Source organism: Asterias rubens, chromosome 6 (genome assembly GCF_902459465.1).
Source record: "Asterias rubens chromosome 6, eAstRub1.3, whole genome shotgun sequence".
In the NCBI taxonomy this organism is placed as follows: domain Eukaryota; kingdom Metazoa; phylum Echinodermata; class Asteroidea; order Forcipulatida; family Asteriidae; genus Asterias; species Asterias rubens.
The window spans coordinates 663629-688079 of NC_047067.1; the positions used below are offsets into that span (position 1 = coordinate 663629).

Below are 24451 nucleotides of genomic sequence, written 5' to 3' on the forward strand. Positions count from 1 at the left end.
TGACAGGGCTCATAACTTCCTATTGACTAGTGTTGGTTGCACTCTTCCTGGAATGGACTGAATGATGGGAAGTGAGTCCATTGAAGCAGACTGGTTGGTAGTCTTGGCCCAAGACTAACTGGTTGCACTCTTCCTGGAATGGACTGAATGATGGGAAGTGAGTCCATTGAAGCAGACTGGTTGGTAGTCTTGGCCCAAGACTAACTGGTTGCACTCTTCCCGGAATGGACTGAATGATGGGAAGTGAGTCCATTGAAGCAGACTGGTTGGTAGTCTTGGCCCAAGACTAACTGGTTGCACTCTTCCCGGAATGGACTGAATGATGGGAAGTGAGTCCATTGAAGCAGACTGGTTGGTAGTCTTGGCCCAAGACGCAGTGATCACTGACGTTTCTGGCCTAAGACTAACTGGTTGCACTGAAGACGAGCACCTAACCCTCTCCCACCTTTCCAACCTATGCCAAGCCACCTCCTCGGATCGTGAAAAACTCCCAAGCTGCAATTTGCTTTTCTATATGAACCGTTTGATTGTTTTAATCCTATACACTATAGTGAACAAAATCAATTCAAAAGCGACTATGTCCACGCAAGAAGAATAATCTCCAACAATGGGAATACAGCTGAGAGACGTTACTGTCAGTTACGCTTCTCAGATTCAAATTTTCGGGGTAACTTAATTTGATAAGGGCCTTCCAACCAAGTTTTATTTCCATTCAATTTTAAGAGTGATTACCCAACATAAAAAGCCTATACATACGCGCTGGTTGATTTCAGAATCAAAACCAGTGGGGCTCACACGAGCACCAATTTGCCTGTACAAGTTTCGGTAAGTCGAGAACGTTGCCCGTTTCTTAAATTTAACGCAAGAAGTGCATACGAACCAATCCACACAAAACACTTAATTCCAACAGGTTTATAGTGACAGTTTATTACCCCATTATTGTGATAGCTGTGAGGTGACGTCAACAGGTGATAGTTTTGATTGATTTATGGCAAAACGATTTGTATGGTGTTGGGTTTCTGGTATCACGGGAGCACCGCTGAACCGGGGATCTGTTAATTGTGATAGTTATATATCAGCCGGAATTAGTTGCATGGTGACTAACTGGTAATGTGAACTGCTGGATTACCGGAAATCACCAAACACGGCTATGTTTTGGATTAAGACATACTGAGTATAGTTGTGGTCAGAGGCGATTTGGATTGTTTGGAACACTTCCAACATAGTTTACTGATATCATAATTAATACAATCAAAAGAGAAATGAAACTAAATGTAATGCAATAAAAATGAATGTATTTCTTTTGAAGAAAGGCCAGACTTTAGGTGGCAGTACGCTGAATATGGAATAATGAAAACTGTGTCGGTATCTGGCAAAACAAACTGTTAAAAAGATAGAGTTTACAAAACCGGTTCGAGATCATACACTCTCATTGGTGTGAACAAAGGTAGTGACCGATATCTGCAAAAATAAATGTTGTTAGAGAACGAAAGTACATTTTTTTTCTAATAAATAAGCTAATTTTAACAGAAAACGGCCAATGCACTGACACTAATTAAATGTAACATGCAAAACATTTTGGATAGCTGATGGTAGTAAATTCATGTCAGAATCCATTCATGTTTAGTTTCTACCCTTTAACCGCCTATCACCGGCGGTTGTTTTCGAGCACAGTACTTTATAAGGCAACGATTTATACTTTCAAGTCTGACGTAATTAATGACTGTGTACACCCCTACACCACGTCCTGGTTTAGGACGAGTCACTTAGTTAGAAATCTAGCCGCAAAATAGTACAAACAATGACGTCACTAAACAGGCACCGGTTTTTACATTGTATTTACAACCCGTGGGTTCCGCATAGTATTTAAAGGCTCAACTTTTCAGGCGAGACTATTACAAACATCTGCTTTGCATGCGATCAACATCACCCATCACCCGCAGAGACTACATAAATACTTACTCTAGATATTCACATGGTTTTATGTTATTTTTCAAAATGATTTTAAACTGGGTGGCGACCTTTTTGCTGGTAACGGTTGCTGTTTTGGCGGGAAAAGCAAGCTCGTTGTATATTTCGGTAAGTTTGTTGTTGTCATCGCATTACACAACGTTTACGTACATTTCAGGCCGAGACCACTTAAAAAAGTTTTACAATTTCTGTTAAATAAGTTCATAGGATGCAAATACCTATTTATGTCAAAAGTTTGTTGGTTAGCAATTCGCATTCTTTAATTGGTAAGCATCGCTTTTTAATTGATGAATTGGTAAGCATCGCTTTTTAATAAAGTGTATTGTAATAATTAATATTATGTAACAGTCTTTAGCGCCTTTCGTACGTTTTCGTTGATTTGGCGCTATATCATGGATTGATAAGTGTTCTAAAGCAATGCTTTTTAAAATATATTCTGAATTGATTGTTACTAAATCTGAAAGATTCTACCACAAAGATTTTCGATCCTTTGAGAGAAAAATCACATTTGATGTTTTGCTATTATTTAGTTTTAACTGCTGCCAAACGTAGATAAATACCGTTGTAATAGGTCAACAATCTCTTCAACGTGCTGGGTATACAGGGTGCAACTTGCCTTTTTCTGGCTCCCCGCCCTTTTGGGGTTAGTTTATGAGTCCCAGCTACCCCCTTTTGGGGTTAGTTTATGAGTCCCAGCTACCCCCTTTTGGGGTTAGTTTATGAGTCCCAGCTACCCCCTTTTGGGGTTAGTTTATGAGTCCCAGCTACGCCCTTTTGGGGTTAGTTTATGAGTCCCAGCTACCCCCTTTTGGGGTTAGTTTATGAGTCCCAGCTACCCCCTTTTGGGGTTAGTTTATGAGTCCCAGCTACGCCCTTTTGGGGTTAGTTTATGAGTCCCAGCTACCCCCTTTTGGGGTTAGTTTATGAGTCCCAGCTACGCCCTTTTGGGGTTAGTTTATGAGTCCCAGCTACCCCCTTTTGGGGTTAGTTTATGAGTCCCAGCTACGCCCTTTTGGGGTTAGTTTATGAGTCCCAGCTACGCCCTTTTGGGGTTAGTTTATGAGTCCCAGCTACCCCCTTTTGGGGTTAGTTTATGAGTCCCAGCTACCCCCTTTTGGGGTTAGTTTATGAGTCCCAGCTACGCCCTTTTGGGGTTAGTTTATGAGTCCCAGCTACCCCCTTTTGGGGTTAGTTTATGAGTCCCAGCTACGCCCTTTTGGGGTTAGTTTATGAGTCCCAGCTACGCCCTTTTGGGGTTAGTTTATGAGTCCCAGCTACCCCCTTTTGGGGTTAGTTTATGAGTCCCAGCTACCCCCTTTTGGGGTTAGTTTATGAGTCCCAGCTACGCCCTTTTGGGGTTAGTTTATGGGTCACAGCTACGCCCTTTTGGGGTTAGTTTATGAGTCCCAGCTACGCCCTTTTGGGGTTAGTTTATGAGTCCCAGCTACGCCCTTTTGGGGTTAGTTTATGAGTCCCAGCTACCCCCTTTTGGGGTTAGTTTATGAGTCCCAGCTACCCCCTTTTGGGGTTAGTTTATGAGTCCCAGCTAATCTCGATACATTGATTAAGTCATTAGTCCTAGCTATTCCCGATACATTGATTAAGTCATTAGTCCCAGCTAATCTCGATACAAGTCGTTGGCTCAAATTAATTAATGGTATGCATTTAGTTTGAATTATCCGGGACGAAAAGCAATAGTTTTTGCTCCGTTAATTTTCTAAAGTATGGTGTCACGCTTGGCGGGTACCCATATTAGAAGGACACGCCTATCGCGTAATGTGTGCATTCGAAAACTCTTGTCATACACGCAAAAAAGAACAGCCGTGAGCCTAAAATTAATTTGTCAGATACATGTGCATTGTTCTGAAACGATTCCGCTATAACAATCCACACAGTTTCAACAAAAGAAAATCAAAAAGTTAAACAAAATGGGCGGCAAATTGCCTATAAATGGCAGGCCTATTCATTGCAACAAACAATAAAATTGAAACAGGTCACGGGTCATGGTCACCCATCGTGTATCGCACAGATATGTTAATGGTACTTGTCCTATATTTACAAACACAAGTGGTTTTGAAATGAACTTTTCAGAGAAATCAGTGTGATTTCATGGTTTGGCAATAAATGCCAGGTGTGTCCTAGGAGGAGTCGAAATCGGGGAGCCATCAGTTCGCGCGAGAGCAGTGATCTCGCGAGAGCACTATCTCAGCGCGTGGGGCCGATTTAACGACTTGTCCATAATTCCAGGTGTGTCCCTAATCTGTGCCTATCGAGTCATCAGATGGTATTTGAGGATCAATGAACTATCTCGCATATGTATAGTGGTTCTCCATCATCTGTGGTGTGATTGTGAATTTTTGTTTTAACCACAAGCTCTCACTTTCGGTACCTTATTGGAGACAGCAAAACAAAAAAGGGAAAATAAAAGGTCTCAATAGCAGACTTCTATATATAGACCGGGGTCCTCCACATTCAGAGAAAACATTCCCCTTCAAGGAATCGCTGAAACTTTTTCCCAACGAAAAAAAGGAGTTTTCGTGTACCATATTCTACGAACTTTAATTTTAAGACACTGATTGTGAATTTGACCGTTGATTTTTCTTCCTCCCCATTCGTCTTGATTCAGGACGAGAATGATCTGACTCATAATGAAATAAGAAGCTATTTTGGAGGAGTGGTTTCTGGAGCAAGAAAAGGTTAACAAAATACTTTAATCTTAATCTGAGCACAATCCTCGAGTTACTTTATAGACAATAATAACGTTGATAGCTATAAAACCACCGTTAGAGACTCTTAAAGTAAACTCATGTAAAATTGTGTATCTTATTTGCACAAGGCGCTAATATTGACGAAAATGAACAAATTTGATAAAATGGAAAAAATACAAAAACACAAAGCATTTTTATTAAGTGTTACATGTTAGCCTGAATTAGGTTGAATTGAATCATAAGGGCATCGTTAAACTGCTTTTACAAATTATCCTTAGCTACAAAACCGCAAATTCTTATACAAATTGCAAGCTGCATAACTTTACCGATTCTTTAAGTGGTCGGTTTAAAGGAAATAAACTGCTCACAAAAAGTTAGGAAATTTTTTTCAATCAAGAATATTATTATCATTTTTACTCTGTTTGTATTAAGTTATATATCAATGCAAAGCTGAGGTGTTCCTCTTTAAAATGATACCACATTTGCAATGATGACATGTTGATGAAATTGGCTACATGAATGACAATGAGGCAAAGTCACAAATCAAATGTGCCAAAATTACCATTATCTGTACTAAACAGTCAATAGGTAATGATCAATAATCAAACCGGTCAAGCTTTAGAACCATGAATGGTTTACACAAAGATTTGCACCAGTGAGAACACCACAAACACTACACCGTCTCATGAAAAACACCTTGTTTTGGTATTTGCAAGACTCGTTACTTGAACTTCTTGTCTCAAATAAAGTGGATTAAGATCAGTAAAGTTGCCTTGCTTGCTTGAATTACAGTGTCAGTTATTGTTTGTTCATACAGCAACACAAAATTGCTAATTTTGGCACATTTGATTTGTGACTCTGTCTCTTTCTTACTCATGTGGCCAAGTCCAGCAACATGCCATCTTTGCAAATGTGGTATCATTTTAAAGAGGAACACTTCAGCTTTGCATTGATATATAACTTAATACAAAGCGAATAATACATAATAAAAATATTCTTGATTGAAAAAAGTTTCCTTACTTTTTGTGAGCAGTTTAATACACACATTATGCATGCTGCATAACTTTACCGATTCTTTAAAGGTTTAATGCTTTCCGAAAACAATACCCAAAACAAACAGGAAGGAACCCAAACTAATTGTAAATTGGTTATTTTTCTAAAGGACACAACTACGACATTATTGACATATGGGACCAGCCAGAGTCCACCCTGGGCAAGCTCCCACTTCGTTCGGCATCCCACAACAATCATCACGACATTCACTTCACAGCCTTCCGGGAAAAATTCCACCTTCGCCTCCACAAGAACGACTGGCTCGTCCGGGACGGATTGCGGATGGAAACCCTTGGACGTAACGGGTCCGTTGTGGACAGCAAGGTTGTACGAGGTGACTGCCACTACTTCGGGAAAATGGTGTCTCACAACAGCTCATCCATTGCACTCAGTAAATGCAATGGTTTGGTAAGTAGTTCACTTTTGGACTCTGCTGTGCCAAATTTCATAGATCTATTAGCAGAATGCTTTACAATAGTATGCTTAGCAGATACCAGTCACAGATTTATTGAGCATGTTTTTAGTTTTTCTTACTTTTCGTGCTTTCTATGAAATTGGACCAAGTTTGTTGCTTCTGGAGAATCAGTATGTTTCAATGATGAAATTTTGTCTGATTTTTGTATATTCCAGTTGGAAACAACATCGTTTTGAAAATGTTGTTGTAGGCTAATTGTAAAGCAAGCTCTCATACTTTAGCTCTTTTAAGTTGTTGAGCAGTTTGTTTATAACAACTTCTATATAAAATAACAAACCTGTGTGAAAATTTAGGCTCAATCGGTCATCGGAGTCGGGAGAAAATAACGGACAACCCACCCTTGTTTCCGCACGTTTCCCGTGTCATGACATTGTGTTTAAAATAAATCCGTAATTCTCGATATCGAGAATTGATATTGTTTTAATGTTTTCTCAAAAAGTAAAGCATTTCATGGTATAATATTTCAAGAGAAGTCTGTCACCATTACCTTCTGTAAACCCTGTAAGTTATTTGTAAATCTGTGACCTTTTTTCTGTACCGAACGTGTCCAATGGCTTTCAAACAAGCGAACGAGCATAAATGTTGTTTTAAACGAGAACTTCCTTAAAAACAAATGTGACACTGGACTTGGTGGTTTATTTAATGACACATACATTCATTCATGATTTTGTGTTCCCCTTTCGGAAACAGACTGGAATGTTCAGTTATGACCAGCACGACCTTTTTGTGAAGCCACTACGCAATGACCACGCGGAACAATATAGACGAAGAAGAAGAGATGCGGTTGACCCTCACATCGTGTACAGACGGTCTGTGGATGACGGTAGTGATGCGGCAGCCAGGTTCTGTAGCCCTCCGCCACGTAAGTTAGAATCAAACTGGGATTAGATTTTAGTCTTCGTTCCACCTAGTGAAAACAGTCCCTTTTTGAAACCATTGTTTCTGCCGTGGGTCTGCCTTATAGTGTCTACTCCGTCAATTTTATGGACATCACAATCAATTATAATAGATTAATTGAATTTAATTGAGTTAAATTGAACTGTGTGCGCTTTTGTCATGCTTTGGGCCTTGGAGGTTTAGGCGGGACATCGCTTTTTTTTTGTCAACAAGCTTTTTTTTTACCGTCGTTTAAAACTTGTTTACATGTACATGTAATTTGTATTTTAATTTATTGTCCAATGAAAACAGCGGAGAGAGACCCCGAGACAGGTTTGACCGTAGATGAAGAAATGATTGCTGCCCTCGACGGCAAGATATTGCCACCTTCTCTACAATCTGGCCAGAAATTCATGGAACTGATGGTCACCGTGGACAACGAAATGCGCAAATATCACGGAAACGATGATCTGGACACCTACGTCACTAGCATTTTGAATATTGTGAGTTTCCGGACAACACAATTATTTGATATTTAAACAATATTTGGACATATTCTTCGAAATGTGACAATTTAATTTGTTAGGCAAGTGTTCTCTTGAGAATCAGTCATTGACCCTTCGCTCGGCATGCATCAATGACGTCACTTGAGGCCTGGTTCGGGGGTTCCCCAAATGAGAGGGCAGGGAGGGGCGCGGGGCGGGTGCTGAGGTGTGTTAATGAGCTTGGCACTTTTACTATCTTTCTTAAGTTGTAGTTGATACATCTGTGTGAAATAGTTTGGGGTTGAATGGTTTTCAATGACTTCATGAGGTTGTTTTTATTTTTAACATCAATGCTGAATTTGCTTGATGAAACCATAATCTATAATTTCTTCCCCATGATGAAATCAAATCTCTGTACAGATAAATGAATAAGTTTATTATTTAAGTCAAACATTAAGTGATATTTCCTCATTTCAGTTGATGTCATACCTGAATGATTTTACCCACAGGTTGCTCGTCGATTTGTTGATCCAAGCCTCGATGCCAATATTCATCTTCATCTGGTTAAGTTTTATGTTCTGGAGAGCGATGAAGTAGGCACGGTAAGCAAGTTTAAACACTTTTTATTATATTTAAGCTGTATACACTGCAATTGAACTGGGGTAACAAATTTGACACCAGGGGTGTTTTCACATAGATACTGCAGGGAAAAATCACAGGATGTTAAAATAAATCCAATGTCATTGTTTTTCGAAGAAACAAGTGTTACTTTAAATTGATGTAAATTTTGATTCTTTTGTTGGTATATGTAAGGACACCCGTTTGTAAATAATACCCCAAAAGACAAATCAGAGATTTATCCATCTTCTTTCGCATGTCTTTCAGGAGTCAAGCGTTTGTTTATATTTTATATTCTGGTCCAGTAAACATTTTGAGCTACATACCTTGAAGTCGATTTTTCTTCTGAATTCAAACCCTGGTATTGATTATATTTCCTACTTTATTTTACCATAGGCATCTGATCAGTTTCCGACGGACTACACTTTCACTGTCACCAACAATGGCCATGATCTCTTGGATGACTTCTGTCAATGGCAAGCAAGAAGGAACACAGTCGATGATGCTGACCCTGATCATTGGGATAATGCTATGCTCATAACAAGGTATGATACTTGAGTACCTTGGCATAATGTTACACACTTATCTTTTTCTTATCATAATCTCCCTGGGATTCTGCAGAAAGTTCCCTAAGAATAAACCAATCTTTTCATGTTCTAAGGAACAACTATGAAAATCTCCCTGATTATGGAAACTTTGTCCCTGTTATGTTGAATGTAAATCTAAACATCTTTCTGATTGTTATACCAAATCTTCCTGATTGCAAGATGCAAGTATTGGTAGCTCTGTAGTCTTATCTCAGAGTGATTAATTTTGTTTTTGGAAAATAAAGCTATTGAAAGTTTTTTTTTATCAAGATGCCTCACATCACAGGAATCAAACTTAGAAAGTTCAACACCTTACTTTTACATTTTACACCTTTGTTTCAATGTTTAGATATGATCTGATCAACCCAACGGATGGTTCCAATTCACTTCTGGGCAGGGCACCAGTTGGAGGCACCTGCCACCATACTCGCCAGTGTTCAATCAATCAGGATGATGGGTTGGGATCAGCTTTGACCATTGCACATGAGACTGGCCACACGTGAGTATTAAAATTGGCACAATGGTAGCATGTAAACCAATTTGGTTGATGGCATTTATTTTAGTAAACTGTTTTCATGAATTTGTCATTCTTATTTTGAAAGGAATGAGCTGACTAGAAAATGTAATTTTGTTAAAATAAACTTTGTCCTCACTTTTAAAAGTCCATCCCAATTTTCACAAAGATTATTAAGTAGCAGATGCGTTTTCATCCACTTTTGTTTAATTTTGACTGAAAATATTGTTTATTGTTAGACTGAACTTGAATCACGACAGTTCATATGGATGTCCAGATAGCATTAACATCATGTCAGCTATAAGGTCATCAGGGGAGAATGCTTTCTCTTGGTCAATGTGCAGCCAAACCAACATACAGAAATTCTTAAGGTAAGTGTAATATCAAACTAAGCGCAAACAATCCTTAGCGAACTTGTGACATTTTACACTTGTTTTTAACCTTGAAACTGTACGTAGTACCTACATGCAAAGAGGAGGTTAACATTTTGTAATCACTCCTAAAACTAATGGCAATGAAAAGGTACACTGCTGAAAATTCTGCCCATTTTATTACTGAAAGTGTTTCCCCTTTTATTGACCAGAAACCCAGTGAGTAGTTGTTTGAACGATGAACCAGCAGGTAGTCCTATATCCACCAATGAGCTTCCAGGTACCATCTACAGCTATGCTGACCAATGTAGGTTCACCATTGATGTTGAAGGGTTCATATACCCAGTAAACGGAAAGGTATGTCATCAAAATAAACTTTCACCAAATCAAATTTCTACTTTATAGTATTTTTTCAGACACTTTTTACTGGAATACAGTGTTAAAAAAACCATCAGAATTAGAATGTATGTACATATGGTGATGATTATTCAGAAATGAATGGTCTCTAAAGAGTTCACTGCATTTTGTCAATTTCACTTGAACGTGAACACCCTCCCCCCTCCTCAAAATTTGTTGCAAATTTAACTGGTTGGCTGTAGATGGCAGTACTGAGTTCTAGAGGATGGGAAATAAATTCACTCTTCCAAAAAGTAAAGTAATATTTTTCCTCGATTAGGTTGTTTGCTCAGTGCTGGCATGTGCAGATTCAGGCAGAGCATGGAGGTCCTCAGGAACTCCAGTAATGGAAGGAACAGAATGTGGGACTGATAAGGTAAGTCTATTGTTTTAGGGAAAGAGGAATAAAATGGTGCAGGGAGCTTTCCAGAGAGTCATTTACTTTGGGGGGGGGGGGGCAGTGATTGGCACTTATTTAAAGTTAAGAATGTTCTTTGTTATTGGGATTTTGTTTGTACAGTGCACAACACATTTCAGCCTGAGTGCTCCATTTTGTACAAATCAGCGCTCTGTAATCTTCAAATTGAGATGAGACTCAAATTTCATATGAAACTAAGATTTGGGTTATTGATTCTTATATTGCAGTGGTGTATTGATGGTAAGTGTGTCCAGAGAGTGGCCTTACAAGGAGCAGTGGATGGTCAGTGGTCAGACTGGCAAGCTATATTCAAACCATGCTCACGTACATGCGGTGGGGGCGTAAGGCTACGTAAGATTCGCTACTGCAATAACCCAAGGTAAGACCAAAAACAGAATCAGTGGATCTATGGATCTGGTTTGGTAGGATATTTCTGAACAAAGATTTTATTTCAGAGGTGATTTTTGACGACAAAATCACTTCTCATTCGGCTATTGTAGGCCTACTCAGATAGTTTTTTGTTTTGACCTCGTTGACATTGATAAAATAAACTGGAACTAAAATGAAAGTTGTCATTGAAGTGATCATTCATTGTGCATTATAATACAAACTGCATACAGGAACATGTTTCTAAATTTTCTAAAGTTTCTGATGTCAAATCGCTTGCTCAAAATGTTATTTTCTTTTGTCTTGTCTCCCTTCAACAGACCCTCAAATGGTGGAAGGAGCTGTGAAGGAAACAGTGAAGATTTTGAAGTTTGTGAAAACCAGGTAGGCCCCTAAAACTCTCTGTCTTTTATTTTAACTAATTTTGGGTTGAACAAAGACAATTTGATTAAATAAGGGAATAAAAGGGTATCAACGAGATCTTAACCTACCGTTTAAAACCGGCATGGTCATTGCCGTGATAAAGGCCCGAGCTGTAGGCCACGAAAAATACAAGTTTATTACTTGATCAATATTTTATTTAAAGCAAATTTTAATTAAAAAAGGGTGAAAAGGAAGTTGTGATCCTTGTGGCAATCTTTGTTATGAATTTTGACAAATTGTCATACAAAATGTTTCTGGAGAATTGGCAATGGTATGAACTTTACTACCAGTGAGTGTTCAAATTGAAGCTATTCAGGTTTATTGTCAGGGCTTTTTATTTGGACACTGTGTGGCTTCGGCCTATTTTTATTGTGGCAATCTAAATAAGCAGTGATGTTTGATTTTGGGGCTCATCAAATGGAAGTTTCTTGACTTTGATTTTTGGGTTAAACAAAGACAAATTTACTAGAGCTATTTTCCCATTTATTATTCATTTTATTTTGCATACAGCCTTGTGAAACATCCCAAGATGAATTCAGAGATGAACAGTGTAAAGCAACGAGTGACACGCCGTTAAATGGAGTCCTCTACAACTGGCTAACAGGATACACCAACGGTCTGACAGGTAATTCAGCTAAAGCAACTTTTACTATTATTGTTGTTTATTTTGTGTGGATATTGTTTGTATCGAATTTGATCAAATGCCTGTGATGATTGTTGGAGAATCGGGCCAATCATTTTGGACAGACTCCCAATTGAACTCGGAAATGAAACATCATGTGCAAAACTAAACATACCTTTTCCAGAATTCCTAACTCTACTTCAATGAATGATGATGCTACTCTACACAAACCATAGCTTTAAGCAGTTAATTTGGACATGGCCAAACCCAAGTATAACAATTTTCATTTCAATGGGATGTTTATAACATTTTCTTTCTAGGGGATGAGCTATGTGAGCATAAATGCCTGAGCGAAGACAGAATAATCAACGGTAGGGAGCCATTTCAGTTTATTGATGGAACACGATGCTGGCATGGTGAGGAAGCTGATGCTGATAAACTTGAGCTGTGCCTTGGAGGAACATGCAGGGTAAATAGAATCACAGAGTTTGATCTTGCTGCTAGAGCGAAGGCCAGCTTTAAAAAAACAAAAACAAAAAAACATTTGCTAAAGATGATCAGCCTGTCAAGGAAACTCTGCAAACTCCCACATGGATACAAACGCCATGCTGACAACAAATGATCTCTCTCATTGGTTAAACGTCTATGATTATGAATTGCACAAATCGAGAAATTTATCACATTCCCATATATCAGCACAAAAAGTAGCTGAGCAAAAAATATGCAAGCTAACAGAACAAGGTTAAAAGCCAAATGTCAAATGTACAATATTGAACTGGTATCCAGCTTCTTTTTGCTTAGCAGAAAATTTGTAAGCAACATTTCAAATTCCACCAGGGTGCTTGTGGATTATTTCTCTCTTTTTTGGAGGCGCAATGGAGCCCCGTGGACAGCGCTGCCATTTCAACGACTCCACAAACTCAATATTGATCATATACTTAACTGGATTTCTTTCTGTCCGTGTAGACTTTTGGGTGTGACGGGCGAGAAGGCTCAGACGCAGTGTTTGACAACTGCGGCTGGTGCAACGGTGATGGGTCCAAATGCACCCTGGTCTCCAATAGCTACACAGGTGGTGATAGTATAGGTGAGAACTAAATCTTTACTTAATGTTCTGAGATTAGATTTAGTAGTAGAATGTGCAAGTCTATCGTGTATGCGAATATTGGGACCCATTAAAGTGCATGAGTTTGTTTCCATCTCATGTTACAGCATCATAAATGGACCAAAGTGGTTACAGAAATGTAGAATATAGGCACTCAAGACTTGCCTGATCTTTTAATATACCTAATGATGAAGCCATCTTAGCATTAATTTATGAGAGCTTTTTAAACCTGTAAATAGATAGCTCAGTTGGTAGAGTGCTGGGACATTAACCTGGAAGTCGTAGGTTCAATTATATGGTTCTGTATACACAGCAGGTTTATGAATCACAGTGGTTTACTGTATAAAACAGTGACCCCTTTGGTAGTTTAAAAAAAAAACGTTATTATTGGATTTAAATGGCTGAACCTGTAGGCATTTATAGTGCACTCGCACAGGGTACCACAGCGCTTTACAAGAAACAGACCCATAAGCAAATAAATATTGGTACTAATAATGCGAAAACAATTTGAATAACGAATTATAATAACATTTTGATATTATTTTAATGATTTGATATCTTTTCATTGGCAGGTTTCAATCGTGTTTTGACTTTGCCTTCTGGTTCAACCAGAGTACAGCTATCCAACCTCAACAACCGATACTCCTACTTGGGTACAGAATTTTTTACTTAAAATCATTTTGATTTTATTTTATTTGGTGAGGACCCAACTCACCCTTTAATACATGATTACTGCAGTTTTATGCACTTTCAATTCCAACCCTTTGCTGCCAGGTTTTTCCTAGAAGTTTTTATTTTGAACCAAGCACTTTTAAATACTTTTTCACAATTATTTTCTCTGTTAGACAAAATTGTTTGAACTATATTTCTGTCTTAATTGTAATAACATTTCTCGTAAAAAATGCACACACATACACAATTTCTTTTTAAAGTTAACACAAGATAAAATAAAATTAAAACTGGTATGGGGAAACTTTTTCTCCCTCCAGCTTTGAAGTACAGTAATGAGTATGTCGTAGAAGGCAATGGTAGATACGCTCCATCCAGTGGACGATACAGTGCAGGAAACGCTGTCGTTATCTACACTAGGAGAAACGGAGTAGAAGAGATGACCATTACTGGACCAACAGATGGAGAGATCGTTGTAGATGCTTATCTAGTACTAGACCCTAATGTAAACTACGCTGCTGGAGTGAATGTCAGACCGGATATACGCTACCAGTATTACCAACCGAGTGGAGCTCAGGAATTGTACCAGTGAGTTATTCTGATTTTCCTGAATAAAGGTTCCAAGATTTTTGTTCTGAACAAACAAGATTTGACTCAAGTTTGCACCTGAACAAAGATATTGATAAAATAGGGGGACCAGCTTTCGATTTCACCAAACTCTTCATAACTTAAGATTAATCTTAGGACTTAGGAAGTTCTGTATCCAAAAGCACAGGACGCATTGAAACCATCCTAAGTTAGATAGGATTAATCCTAGCGTTTTTTGAAATTGGCTGCAGGAGGAACCTTAGGATTAAATTGTTCAGTTGGTTGAGTGCCAGTACATTAATCCGGAGGTTGCAGGTTCACATCACACTCTAGTTAGTTGTTCTTTGTTTAATCCAAAGTTATTCAAAACTTTATTCAGATTTCCCTTGTAGTTTCTTACTTAATTTTTGTAAAGTAATAATTAAAAACTGTTTTTGTTTATTTGTCAGACTGAGTTGGCCATTACAGGGCTTCTCGTACATCTGTGTAGGGCAAAAAACAAATCATTTTATCTCTCCAATTCAATAAGTATATTTAGATTGACTTTACGTTTGTAGTGCAACCTTATTTTGTTTTCTCGACACACAGATGGACGACTTCATCTTTCAGTGAATGCTCAAGGACCTGTGGAGGCGGTAGGCAGACTAGATCAGTGACCTGTCGTCTCATGACTGCTGATAGGAGAACGGTGACTGCAGAGAAAAGCCTCTGCCCTCAGCCCAAGCCTAGTACACGCCAACCATGCAATGTAGATGCTTGCCTCGCTGAGATACCAGCGCAATGGGAGACGAGTCAATGGTTCCCGGTAAGTAAACCAGTGGAATTTTGAAGCATTTTTGTCAAAAAAAAAAAAACAACTTTATGTAGAGTGTGTATGTCACTGATTATTTTGAGCACTCTCATTCAAACACCCCTTTTAAGGTACCGGACACTATTGGTAATTTCTCAAAACAATTGTTAGCATAAAAACTTACTTCAGCTTCAGCTGAAGTGTTTTATTATGCATCAAAGTTGTGCAACAAGGGTGTTTTTTGTTCTCATTATTCTATTGCGACTTCTATGACCAATTGAGCCAAAATGTTCACAGGTTTGTTATTTTCTGCATACGTTGGGATTCACCAGGTGGGAATACTGGTCTTTGACATTTGCCAAACGTGTCCAGTGCCTTCAAGAACCAATAATATCTCAGCAATATTTTCCTTCTTCTTCACAAACATCTTCAAACTTGAACTTCTTCTCATTGCAGTGTTCTGAAACTTGTGGGCAAGGAACTCGTGTCAGGATGGCAAGCTGTATACGGGACGGCATCGAGGCCCCCGGGATGTGTGAAGATTCCAACAAACCATTGATACAGGAGTCTTGCACTGTGCAGGATTGCCCCTCAATAGGTATGCCTCCTCAGTTTACAACCCCATTCCATAAACCTGAGGGCAATGATGGACTGGCTGGGGCGACTCTTCCACCTGAGGACAGAGCAGCAGCCAGCCTTCTCTACTTAAATAAGATTATCATCATTGTCACTCTTGTTTCTACATTCTTGATCATTTGAGGACTTCAAAATCCTCACAACAAATGGGAGACTTTTGTGATCTTTGGGTGGCAGCAGACTTAACAGGTTATCCAAGTGCTCTGGGAAATGTGCGCTTGATCTGAACTATGCAAACACTGACAATGTTCCTGGTAAGTCTGCTGTCACCGAGCACAGGATTCCAAAATCTTAAATTCTGTGGGCTTTCAAATTATCGAACTTAAATTATTGAAAAGCTGGTTTTGAGCTATCATTGCACTAAACTGAGTAATACTTAATTTATTTATTTATTTTCTAGTTAAATGATAAAATATATTGACTGGAACGTTAATCTGGATGAGCTGATAACTAATTATTCTTTTTAAATAATGCCACTTATGGTCAAATAATAATCATAATAGCAACTTGTGTATACATTAGCAATGTGCATACACTAGAATAAATAGGTTTGAAATTGTATCTACTGTTGGTGAGGATCTTTTGGTCAGTGGTAACTGGTTCCAGAGAGTTGGCTTTCAATAATTGTTGATTTAACTTTAAATGTCTTTTAGTATCACAATAAAATTCTGAAAAATAGCAAAGAACAAAAGCGACATTTTGGCTTAAGATTTAAACAGGTCCATGCATTGCAAATAATAGCTCTAGAAAAAGACCAAAGACTGCAGATGAACATGTAACGCTGTCAAAACAGTTTCAATAAATTGTTGTCGAAGATATTTTAAAATATTTTTTTCGACATCTCTAGTACCTTTGTATTCTTGGAAATAAATTGAAGCAATTATAGAAATTTTTTAGGGAGGTAAATTTACTTAAAAGAAAAAGCACCACAGGGAAATGATGCAGGCACTTCTTTGAACACAAACCCGCCATGTTAATTTTTTATATTTTTTAGAGCAAACGAATTTACTTATGTTAAGATTATGATACTATTTCGTCGGCGTGGTGATAACAGAAGGTTGTTAATTGCAATTTCATTGTCGTTATAATCAAGAGGTTGTTAAGTGAAACATTTCTATAAGTTTGAATAAATGGATAAAAATACACAAGTTATTTTCAGAAACTTAATGATTTTTGTTGCCAACAACTACTTTGGAGACCTTTCTTGATCAATAAACTCCATATACCAGAAGCTCCAAAATATATACAAAATCAATTTTATGAAATCCATAATCCAGTGCACTAAAGACTTTTGTCCTGAGCGATGATTTATTAGTACTTTTCCCTCCCCTTACTTCCAACCCCCCCCCCCCAATTCCCCTTGACCCTTCCCTGACTCTTCTGTTCCGCCCTGATCCCCGCTAAACAAATCCTGCAGCTAACTGTGTCAAGCCAGTTCTAAAACAAAACAAAAGAATCCACAAAAGATTGCATGGCTCTGGATTGTGTGCTTTCCTATGCAAACAAAGCTGTCAAAAGTTCAGTTCATTTCAACAATTTTTTGTCAAATACTCATCAGGTTTTGAAAGGAAATCCTAAATTAAGTTCAAAACTTTTTGGGGGTTATCTTTCCAAACAAAATTTTTAAATCTGCAGCCAGTCCCAGACCAAGAGTAAGTTGTGGCCTTGAAATCTTAAACCAAGACCAAGACATAATATAATAATAATAATAATAAAAAGATATTAATTTATAAAGCGCCAAATTGCCAAATAAGGCCTCAAAGCGCTAGATACAAAGGTAAAAAACAATTTCCAAAATACAACATTACAATACAGAGGGTTTCTGAAGAAAACGGTTTAAAAAGACAATACAAAAAATTCTACAAGGCAGTTTACAAAATCTTGACCAGCCAGTGAAAAAGTAGAAACAACTCTACAAAAACAATTATTTAAGATAATATTGCCTAAAAAGGTTTTTAGGCCAAAACTGAGCCCTTTAAGACATTGATTTGTTCAGACTGAGACTGAGACTAAGACCAAGACCAAGACCTAATAATTAATAATAATAATAAGACTTGTAATGCGCATGTATCCACCCTGCTGGGTGTTCAAGGCGCAGTAAAACCAGAAAAAAAAAAAAAAAAAAAAAAAAAAACAGACACAACAAAATGTATCCTTGAAAACCTGTGACCTTCCCTCAAAGGGGGTAGGGAATGGTCTTAAGACTTACATGCTGGAACTGCTTTTGCTTATTGTCTGAAAGTTGAATTATGAAATGTCAGACAGAACTATTGCAATTCAGCATTAAATTGGCATAATCAAGATTCAACTTTAACCTTTAAAAAAATTATCTTCAAATATTATTCCACCTTCAACTTGTTCCAAAGTTGCCATTTACCCAATACCAATGTGTGATCAAAACTGTATGCTCTGTTCTCAAGTCCAAAGGAAAATGTGTCTTAGTATAGGACAACAATTTTGTTTTGAATATATTTATGATATTTCTTAAAACATTCATTTTTTAACAGATCAAGACTGCAATGGACTGTCTGTGAAATCCTCGGGTATTATCGACACACTCGGTAGAACGACTTCTAAATCAACCTGTACCCAGATCATTGCAGTAGCCCCAGGGAAAATGATTGAACTGAAAATCATACAACTTTCTGTTGACTGCAACAAAGGTAAAGTATTTATAATGTGCCAACTCCCCCTAACAGTTAATAATAATGATAACTCATGTGCATTTCACAATAATCGTTTCAATGTGCTTTACATTAGTGCCCCAGTCACTGGGCCAATAGCTTTCCTTTTTAATCTTTCCCCTATAGGGGGATCGGAGTATACAACCAGTATACAGTTTTCCAGTTAGCCTTCCCAAATGAGCCAACACTACTCTCAAAAGAGATTTACATATGGTTGAACTCACAAGTTTATAGCTACTTCCTAAATTGTATATAGCGCTTTATCTAAAGGGTGTCTCAAATTGTTATTACAAGACATACAGACCTATTTCAAATTAACAAATCCATTTTTAAAAGCGCCTTGTAAAAGTTTTTAATTTTCCTATTTATTGAGACACACTCATTTTTTATTTAACTATTCTAGGAGACATCATTAAATCTTTGGTTATTTTTTTTTTTTAACAGAGAGTTTTATTTTAAAGTTTGGAAGGAGCGAGCAGAGACTTTGCGGACGGATCGCCAATCGTCTGTTTACGATACCAACTAACATTCTCAGTATTGAGCATAATCTTATGGATTCTAGTTTATTTGGTGGTTACCATCTCACATACAGCTTGACAGATGCTACCACTCAGCCTAATCGTGAGTAAATCTTATCTTTATCTTTGAAGGCAAAGTAAACCTTGGGTTTTTGGAGCTGCTTGAATCCTATATGAATGTAGACATGTACATTTCAAAAGGTGGTAGCATTTTAAAGATATTGACAAAAACCTGATGTGGATTTCTCAAAGATCCGAGGACTCTTTAGGAGTTTTTAAAAACTTAAGACTAGTCCTCAGTTAGGACTTCTAGTAACCCGTCCTAACTTGATATAAGACTTGTATCAACTCTTTGTAAAATCCACCTCTGGACTGGAGCAGTTATGTCCGCGCAGGAAGAATCATCCACAATTGAGATACACAATCTGAGAAACGTTTCATTCAGAAACATTTCTCAAAATTGAAATATTGTTGAATCCCTCCCTAAGTTTACATTCCTTTGAAGATAATTGTTTTTTACAAATGGTGTACATTATCAACAGCTGCAGTGCTTTATACAAGTAAGTTTTTAGGGTCATTAATATTTGGAGAATTTACCAAAGGTACTCTTCCTTCTAAAAGAACACAGACTTTTGAAACAAATTCAAGAGAAATATCAAGCAGATTGGGTTGTCAAAAACAGCAGTTTCTAGTTCAAGATGTTTGTGGGTGGGACAGAAAATGTTTTTCTAGTGACACATTTTGATATTTTTTTCAAAACAGCTTGTGACCGGGTGATGACGAAAGCCAAAGGTTCAATCACGAGTCCGAATTGGCCCAATCCGTACGGAGCAAATCAGATGTGTACAACCACCATCGTTGCTGCGCCAGGAAAGACGATTAAACTCAAGTTTAAAAAGTTTGTCTTGGATGGTGCAGAGCCCTCGTGCTTGACTGATTCTGTTTCGGTAAGAAATTCAACTATAATTTATATATTTATTATATTGTGCTTTGTCACGGTCGAGCGTTCAAGCATATTTGACTTGAGACAAGGTGTTTTTGATCAGCAGAGTATGAGTTCGAGTCCCGGTCATGACACTTTATGATCATTATTGCTTTATTCTTCAGATGGAATGTAAAGTTTAGTAAAACACTTCTGGCATCTTCAAAGTCATCTTTCAAAAGGTTGTCATGGCTGAGTGGTTTGGAACATGGAATTAAAGTCCTCGTGGTTTTACCTTTCGGGTGTGGGTTCAAATTCCAGTCATGACACTCATGTCCTTGAGCAAGATGCTTTACTGTAATTGCTTTTCTTCACCCAGGGGTTACCTGCGAGGGCAGAGGTTGAAAGGATATGTGAAAAAACCTTTGGAGCGCGACGGCAGCTCCGGGCTGTATACTCCCGAGGGAGCTGAGAAAGATTAAAGGAATGTTATTAGCCAAATGAACAGGGCATTAATGTAAAGCGCATGGATATGTTATTGTAAAAATGAGCTATATAAGAACTATTTATTATTATTATTATTATTATTATTATTATTATTATTATTATTATTATTATTATTAATAATGCCTTTGTACACTAGTCTATTATCTATCTTTCTCTGAATAATTGCCTGACATCATAATATTACTTCATTTCTTTCTCAAACAGATTACTGACTCGGCCAACCTACAAAGTAAATCTGTAAACTGCGGGACCAAAAAGAGGTTCAACTACCGATCCAAAAGTAACATGATTACTGTGGTGTTCAGGTCGGACTCCAATACTCAACTTAAAGGATTCAAAGCTAATGTACTCCATCTTAACTAAACGGCTTTATATTTATTAATTTTTAAAGCATTTTGGCTTTAGACTTGGCTTGGGGCACTAGCTGCTGACGCTCAATTTAAGACCATGGCCCAAATTCATAAAGCCTATAAGCATAAAAACTTGCTAAGCACATAACAATATTGGTTATCAGAAAGTGTTTATACCAGTCAACAACACAAATGTTTACATTGTTGCAGCTGATGCCCCACTCGTTATTTTGCTTAGCAAAGAATTTTGCCTAGCAGTATTTTGTCTGCTTAAAGCTTCGTGAAATGGGCCCATGTCTCAAAAAGCTTCAAAACTCGTTATGCAACCTACTACAAGTCAATATTTAGTAATTTATTTATTTATCTGCTTAAAGTATATTGAATTATTTATTTATTCAGTGTTTTCAATCCGCAAACTGTAATATCTATACTATACTATACTATACTACAAAGGCATTTATGAAGCGCTCTTACAAAAAATGTATCACACTGCTTTACACAGAAAGAAAGAAAAAAAGAAAAAAACAAGATAAACATACAACAAAATTAAGAGTCATATAAATAGGTTTTGAGAGCTTTTCTGAAGGCATGCTAATGAAGATGAATGGCGTATATTGTAGGGTAGTCGGTTCCACAAAGTAGGCCCTGCAGCAGAGAAACCCCGGTCACCAGATGAAGTGCGAGAATGGGGGATGATCAGAACTCTGTTATCTGTGGCAGATCGCAGTCCTTCTCTAGTTGGAACATACGGATTAATGAGTTCTTTGAGATACAGCGGAGCATCTGTGTAGGTGATACATTTAAAAACAATTGTGAGAAGTTTGAACTGGATGCGTTTTGAAATACAGAGCCAATGAAGTTCACGGATAAGTGGAGACGTGGTCATATTTCTTGGCCTGGAAAATGAGCTTTGCAGCCCGGTTTTGTAGACGTTGAAGCCGTTTAGTGTCTTTGGAGGAGAGACACGCAAGCAGAGAGTTGGCGTAGTCGATCCTTGATGTGACAATTGCTCTTACTGCGTCCTGGCAGGCAGATTGAGTGAGGAAAGATCTTATGCGAGACAAATTGCGAAGGTGAACATTGACAGCACTGGATATAGAAGAAACCTGGTTTGACATGCGCATTGATTGGTCGAATACAACACCGAGGTTCTTTGTTGTTGAAGCCGGAAGAATTACTTCAGAGCCAACCTTAAGTGTCACAGAAGATAGTAAGTCGGTGAAACAGGGACTCGCAGCAATGAAGAACTCTGTTTTAGTTTCATTTAACTGAAGCATGTTATTTGCCATCCACTTCTTTATGCTCAGAATATAGTTGGAAAGGGAAGACAGGGCATCATTAACTTCACATTGATTACGAGGGTCAAACGAAATGTACAATTGCGTGTCATCTGCATAAAAGTGAAACATAACATTTTTGTAGCACTTGATTATATTTGCAACTGGATGAGTGTACAAAGAAAAGGATTGGGGGCCAATTACAGAGCCTAAATATCTATATTTATTTTTATCTGAGGAATGCGCCCTATTGTATAAATTATATTTATATTAATGTTAATCACCATAAAAGCTTAAAAGCATGAGGAGTATAATCAGATATAACCATATAACCATTTTCATTAGTAAATAAATTTATTGAGGATAAGAAAAAAAAAACAGTTCTAAGAATAAGTTATTTTGGGGTGTTTGTCACTATTTTCTTAAGTTTTTAAAGTTTGTATTCATGTTCTTGGGCAGTCTTTTCATACATTAAAAACAGAGGTGTTAGATGCACCTTTCCTAAGGGCATCTCAAAAAATTGTGTTTCGACCAAAAATATTATAATTATTATAAAGATAAAGGCATTACTATATAACTATGGCCCGTTGAAGAAACTCTGTGCATCCACTTCCTCCCAGAAGTAGCCATTTCTTGGCTCCCTCCTTAAAGCCATTATACACTTTCGGTAAACAGTATTGTCCAAGTCCCACACTTCGTGTATCACAACTAATATATAAAATAACAAACCTGTGAGAATTTAGGTTCAATTGGTCATCGGAGTCGGGAGAAAATAAAGGGAAAACCCATTCTTGTTTCCGCGCATTTCGCCGTGTCATGACATGTGTTTTAAATATATCCGTATTATATTGTTTTAATGTTTTCTCAAAAAGTAAAGCATTTCATGGAACAATATTTCAAGAGAAGTCTTTCACCATTACCTTCTGTAAACCCTGAAAATTATTTGTAAACCTGTGAACTTTTTTTTTTCTGTACCGAAAGGGTATAATGGCTTTAATTTCACATTCAAGTGCGAATAAAATTTGGTGAAGATTGAGGAAGTGTTCAAGCGCAAACAACTAGAGAATAAAAATCGTCGAGCTTTTTTTGAAGGCGTTTTGTTATTGGTTAATTGTTATATTTTAGAGTACAGCATGTGTCTTTGCCACGCCCCCCGACCGCAATTGTTTTTTTTTTGTCTTTCTGTACATCAAAATTGCCACTGTCGTAGCGCTTTTAATCGGGAATCTTGTTTCTTTTAAAATCAATTTAAAAAGGTAATCCTTAAAAAGAAATCAGGCAGTATACTACAACTATGGTTACCTAATACAACGACTGATGAGGGCGCTGGAGTATTGTGCATTGAAGAGCTTTGTAACTAATTGGAGGGAAAACATCGAGCAGACCGCACGCACTTTAGTGTTACCCATGGAGGTAGAAATTTGTCTTCCTCCATGGTGTTCCAAGTCCACAGTGCGTGGACCTCTGCCCTCGTGGACCTCTGTCCTCGTGGACATCTGCCCTCGTGGACCTCTGCCCTCGTGGACCTCTGCCCTCGTGGACCTCTGCCCTCGTGGACCTCTGCCCTCGTGGACCTCTGCCCTCGTGGACCTCTGTCCTCGTGGACATCTGCCCTCGTGGACCTCTGCCCTCGTGGACCTCTGCCCTCGTGGACCTCTGCCCTCGTGGACCTCTGCCCTCGTGGACCTCTGCCCTCGTGGACCTCTGCCCTCGTGGACCTCTGCCCTCGTGGACCTCTGTCCTCGTGGACCTCTGTCCTCGTGGACCTCTGCCCTCGTGGACCTCTGCCCTCGTGGACCTCTGCCCTCGTGGACCTCTGCCCTCGTGGACCTCTGTTCTCGTGGACCTCTGTCCTCGTAGACCTCTGTCCTCGGATCAAACTTTATCAAAAATGCATCCCTCTACTTATTCCCTTTACTTAACAACTTCAAAGGACTGCAATGTACACAAATTCCAGTCTGTAGATTCCATATATGCAGATCTTTTGTTTTTCATAATGGGGTTAAAAATGTGATTTTACCCAGGGTCTATGTAATTTTTGACAAATTTCTGTGTAATTTTGATACATTTCTAGTTCATTTCGACATAAATAATATGCCGAGTCATCTGACCAGAAACGAGTCAAGCCCCGTTGGACCCGGACCCGGTTCAATTCTGACCCCGAAGTGTTCAGTGTGTAATCCACCTGTGGCACTGGCGCACAAAAAGTAGAAGGGACTATACAAGTCTAAACCTACACGGTCGAATGAATTCAAAGAGGCCATTTATTGTTACGTCTATGTATACTGAGCTATGTGTTATTGTTATGGAAATTTTAATACACCCCTTTCCCTTTTCACAGAGCCCCCCTTTCAGGGCCAGTGTTGGCTGAATAACGATGACTAACTCTCTTCAGTACCTGTAAACACATCCCATACCTATCCACTGTTTAGTTCACGCTTTAACGCACTCGGGTCAATTTTTGGGTGTATGCATGTCCCAACTGCCTGCACCCGTGCCCA

General features: G+C 38.2%; 1 protein-coding gene across 1 annotated transcript; it reads left to right on the forward strand.

The window, feature by feature from the left end:
* Nucleotides 1-1913: 1913 nt before the first annotated feature.
* Nucleotides 1914-21081, forward strand: LOC117291338 (A disintegrin and metalloproteinase with thrombospondin motifs 16-like). Its single transcript, XM_033772981.1, has 24 exons — nt 1914-2079; nt 4598-4667; nt 5842-6140; nt 6898-7069; nt 7396-7586; nt 8078-8170; nt 8583-8731; nt 9123-9272; nt 9527-9658; nt 9871-10015; nt 10335-10430; nt 10700-10851; nt 11180-11243; nt 11793-11907; nt 12225-12373; nt 12871-12991; nt 13582-13662; nt 13999-14266; nt 14855-15071; nt 15513-15654; nt 18200-18355; nt 18821-18997; nt 19657-19841; nt 20528-21081. The coding sequence occupies exons 1-24, from the start codon at nt 1915-1917 to the stop codon at nt 20684-20686; spliced, it is 3648 nt and encodes a 1215-aa protein (XP_033628872.1). The 5' UTR covers nt 1914; the 3' UTR covers nt 20687-21081.
* Nucleotides 21082-24451: the final 3370 nt, after the last annotated feature.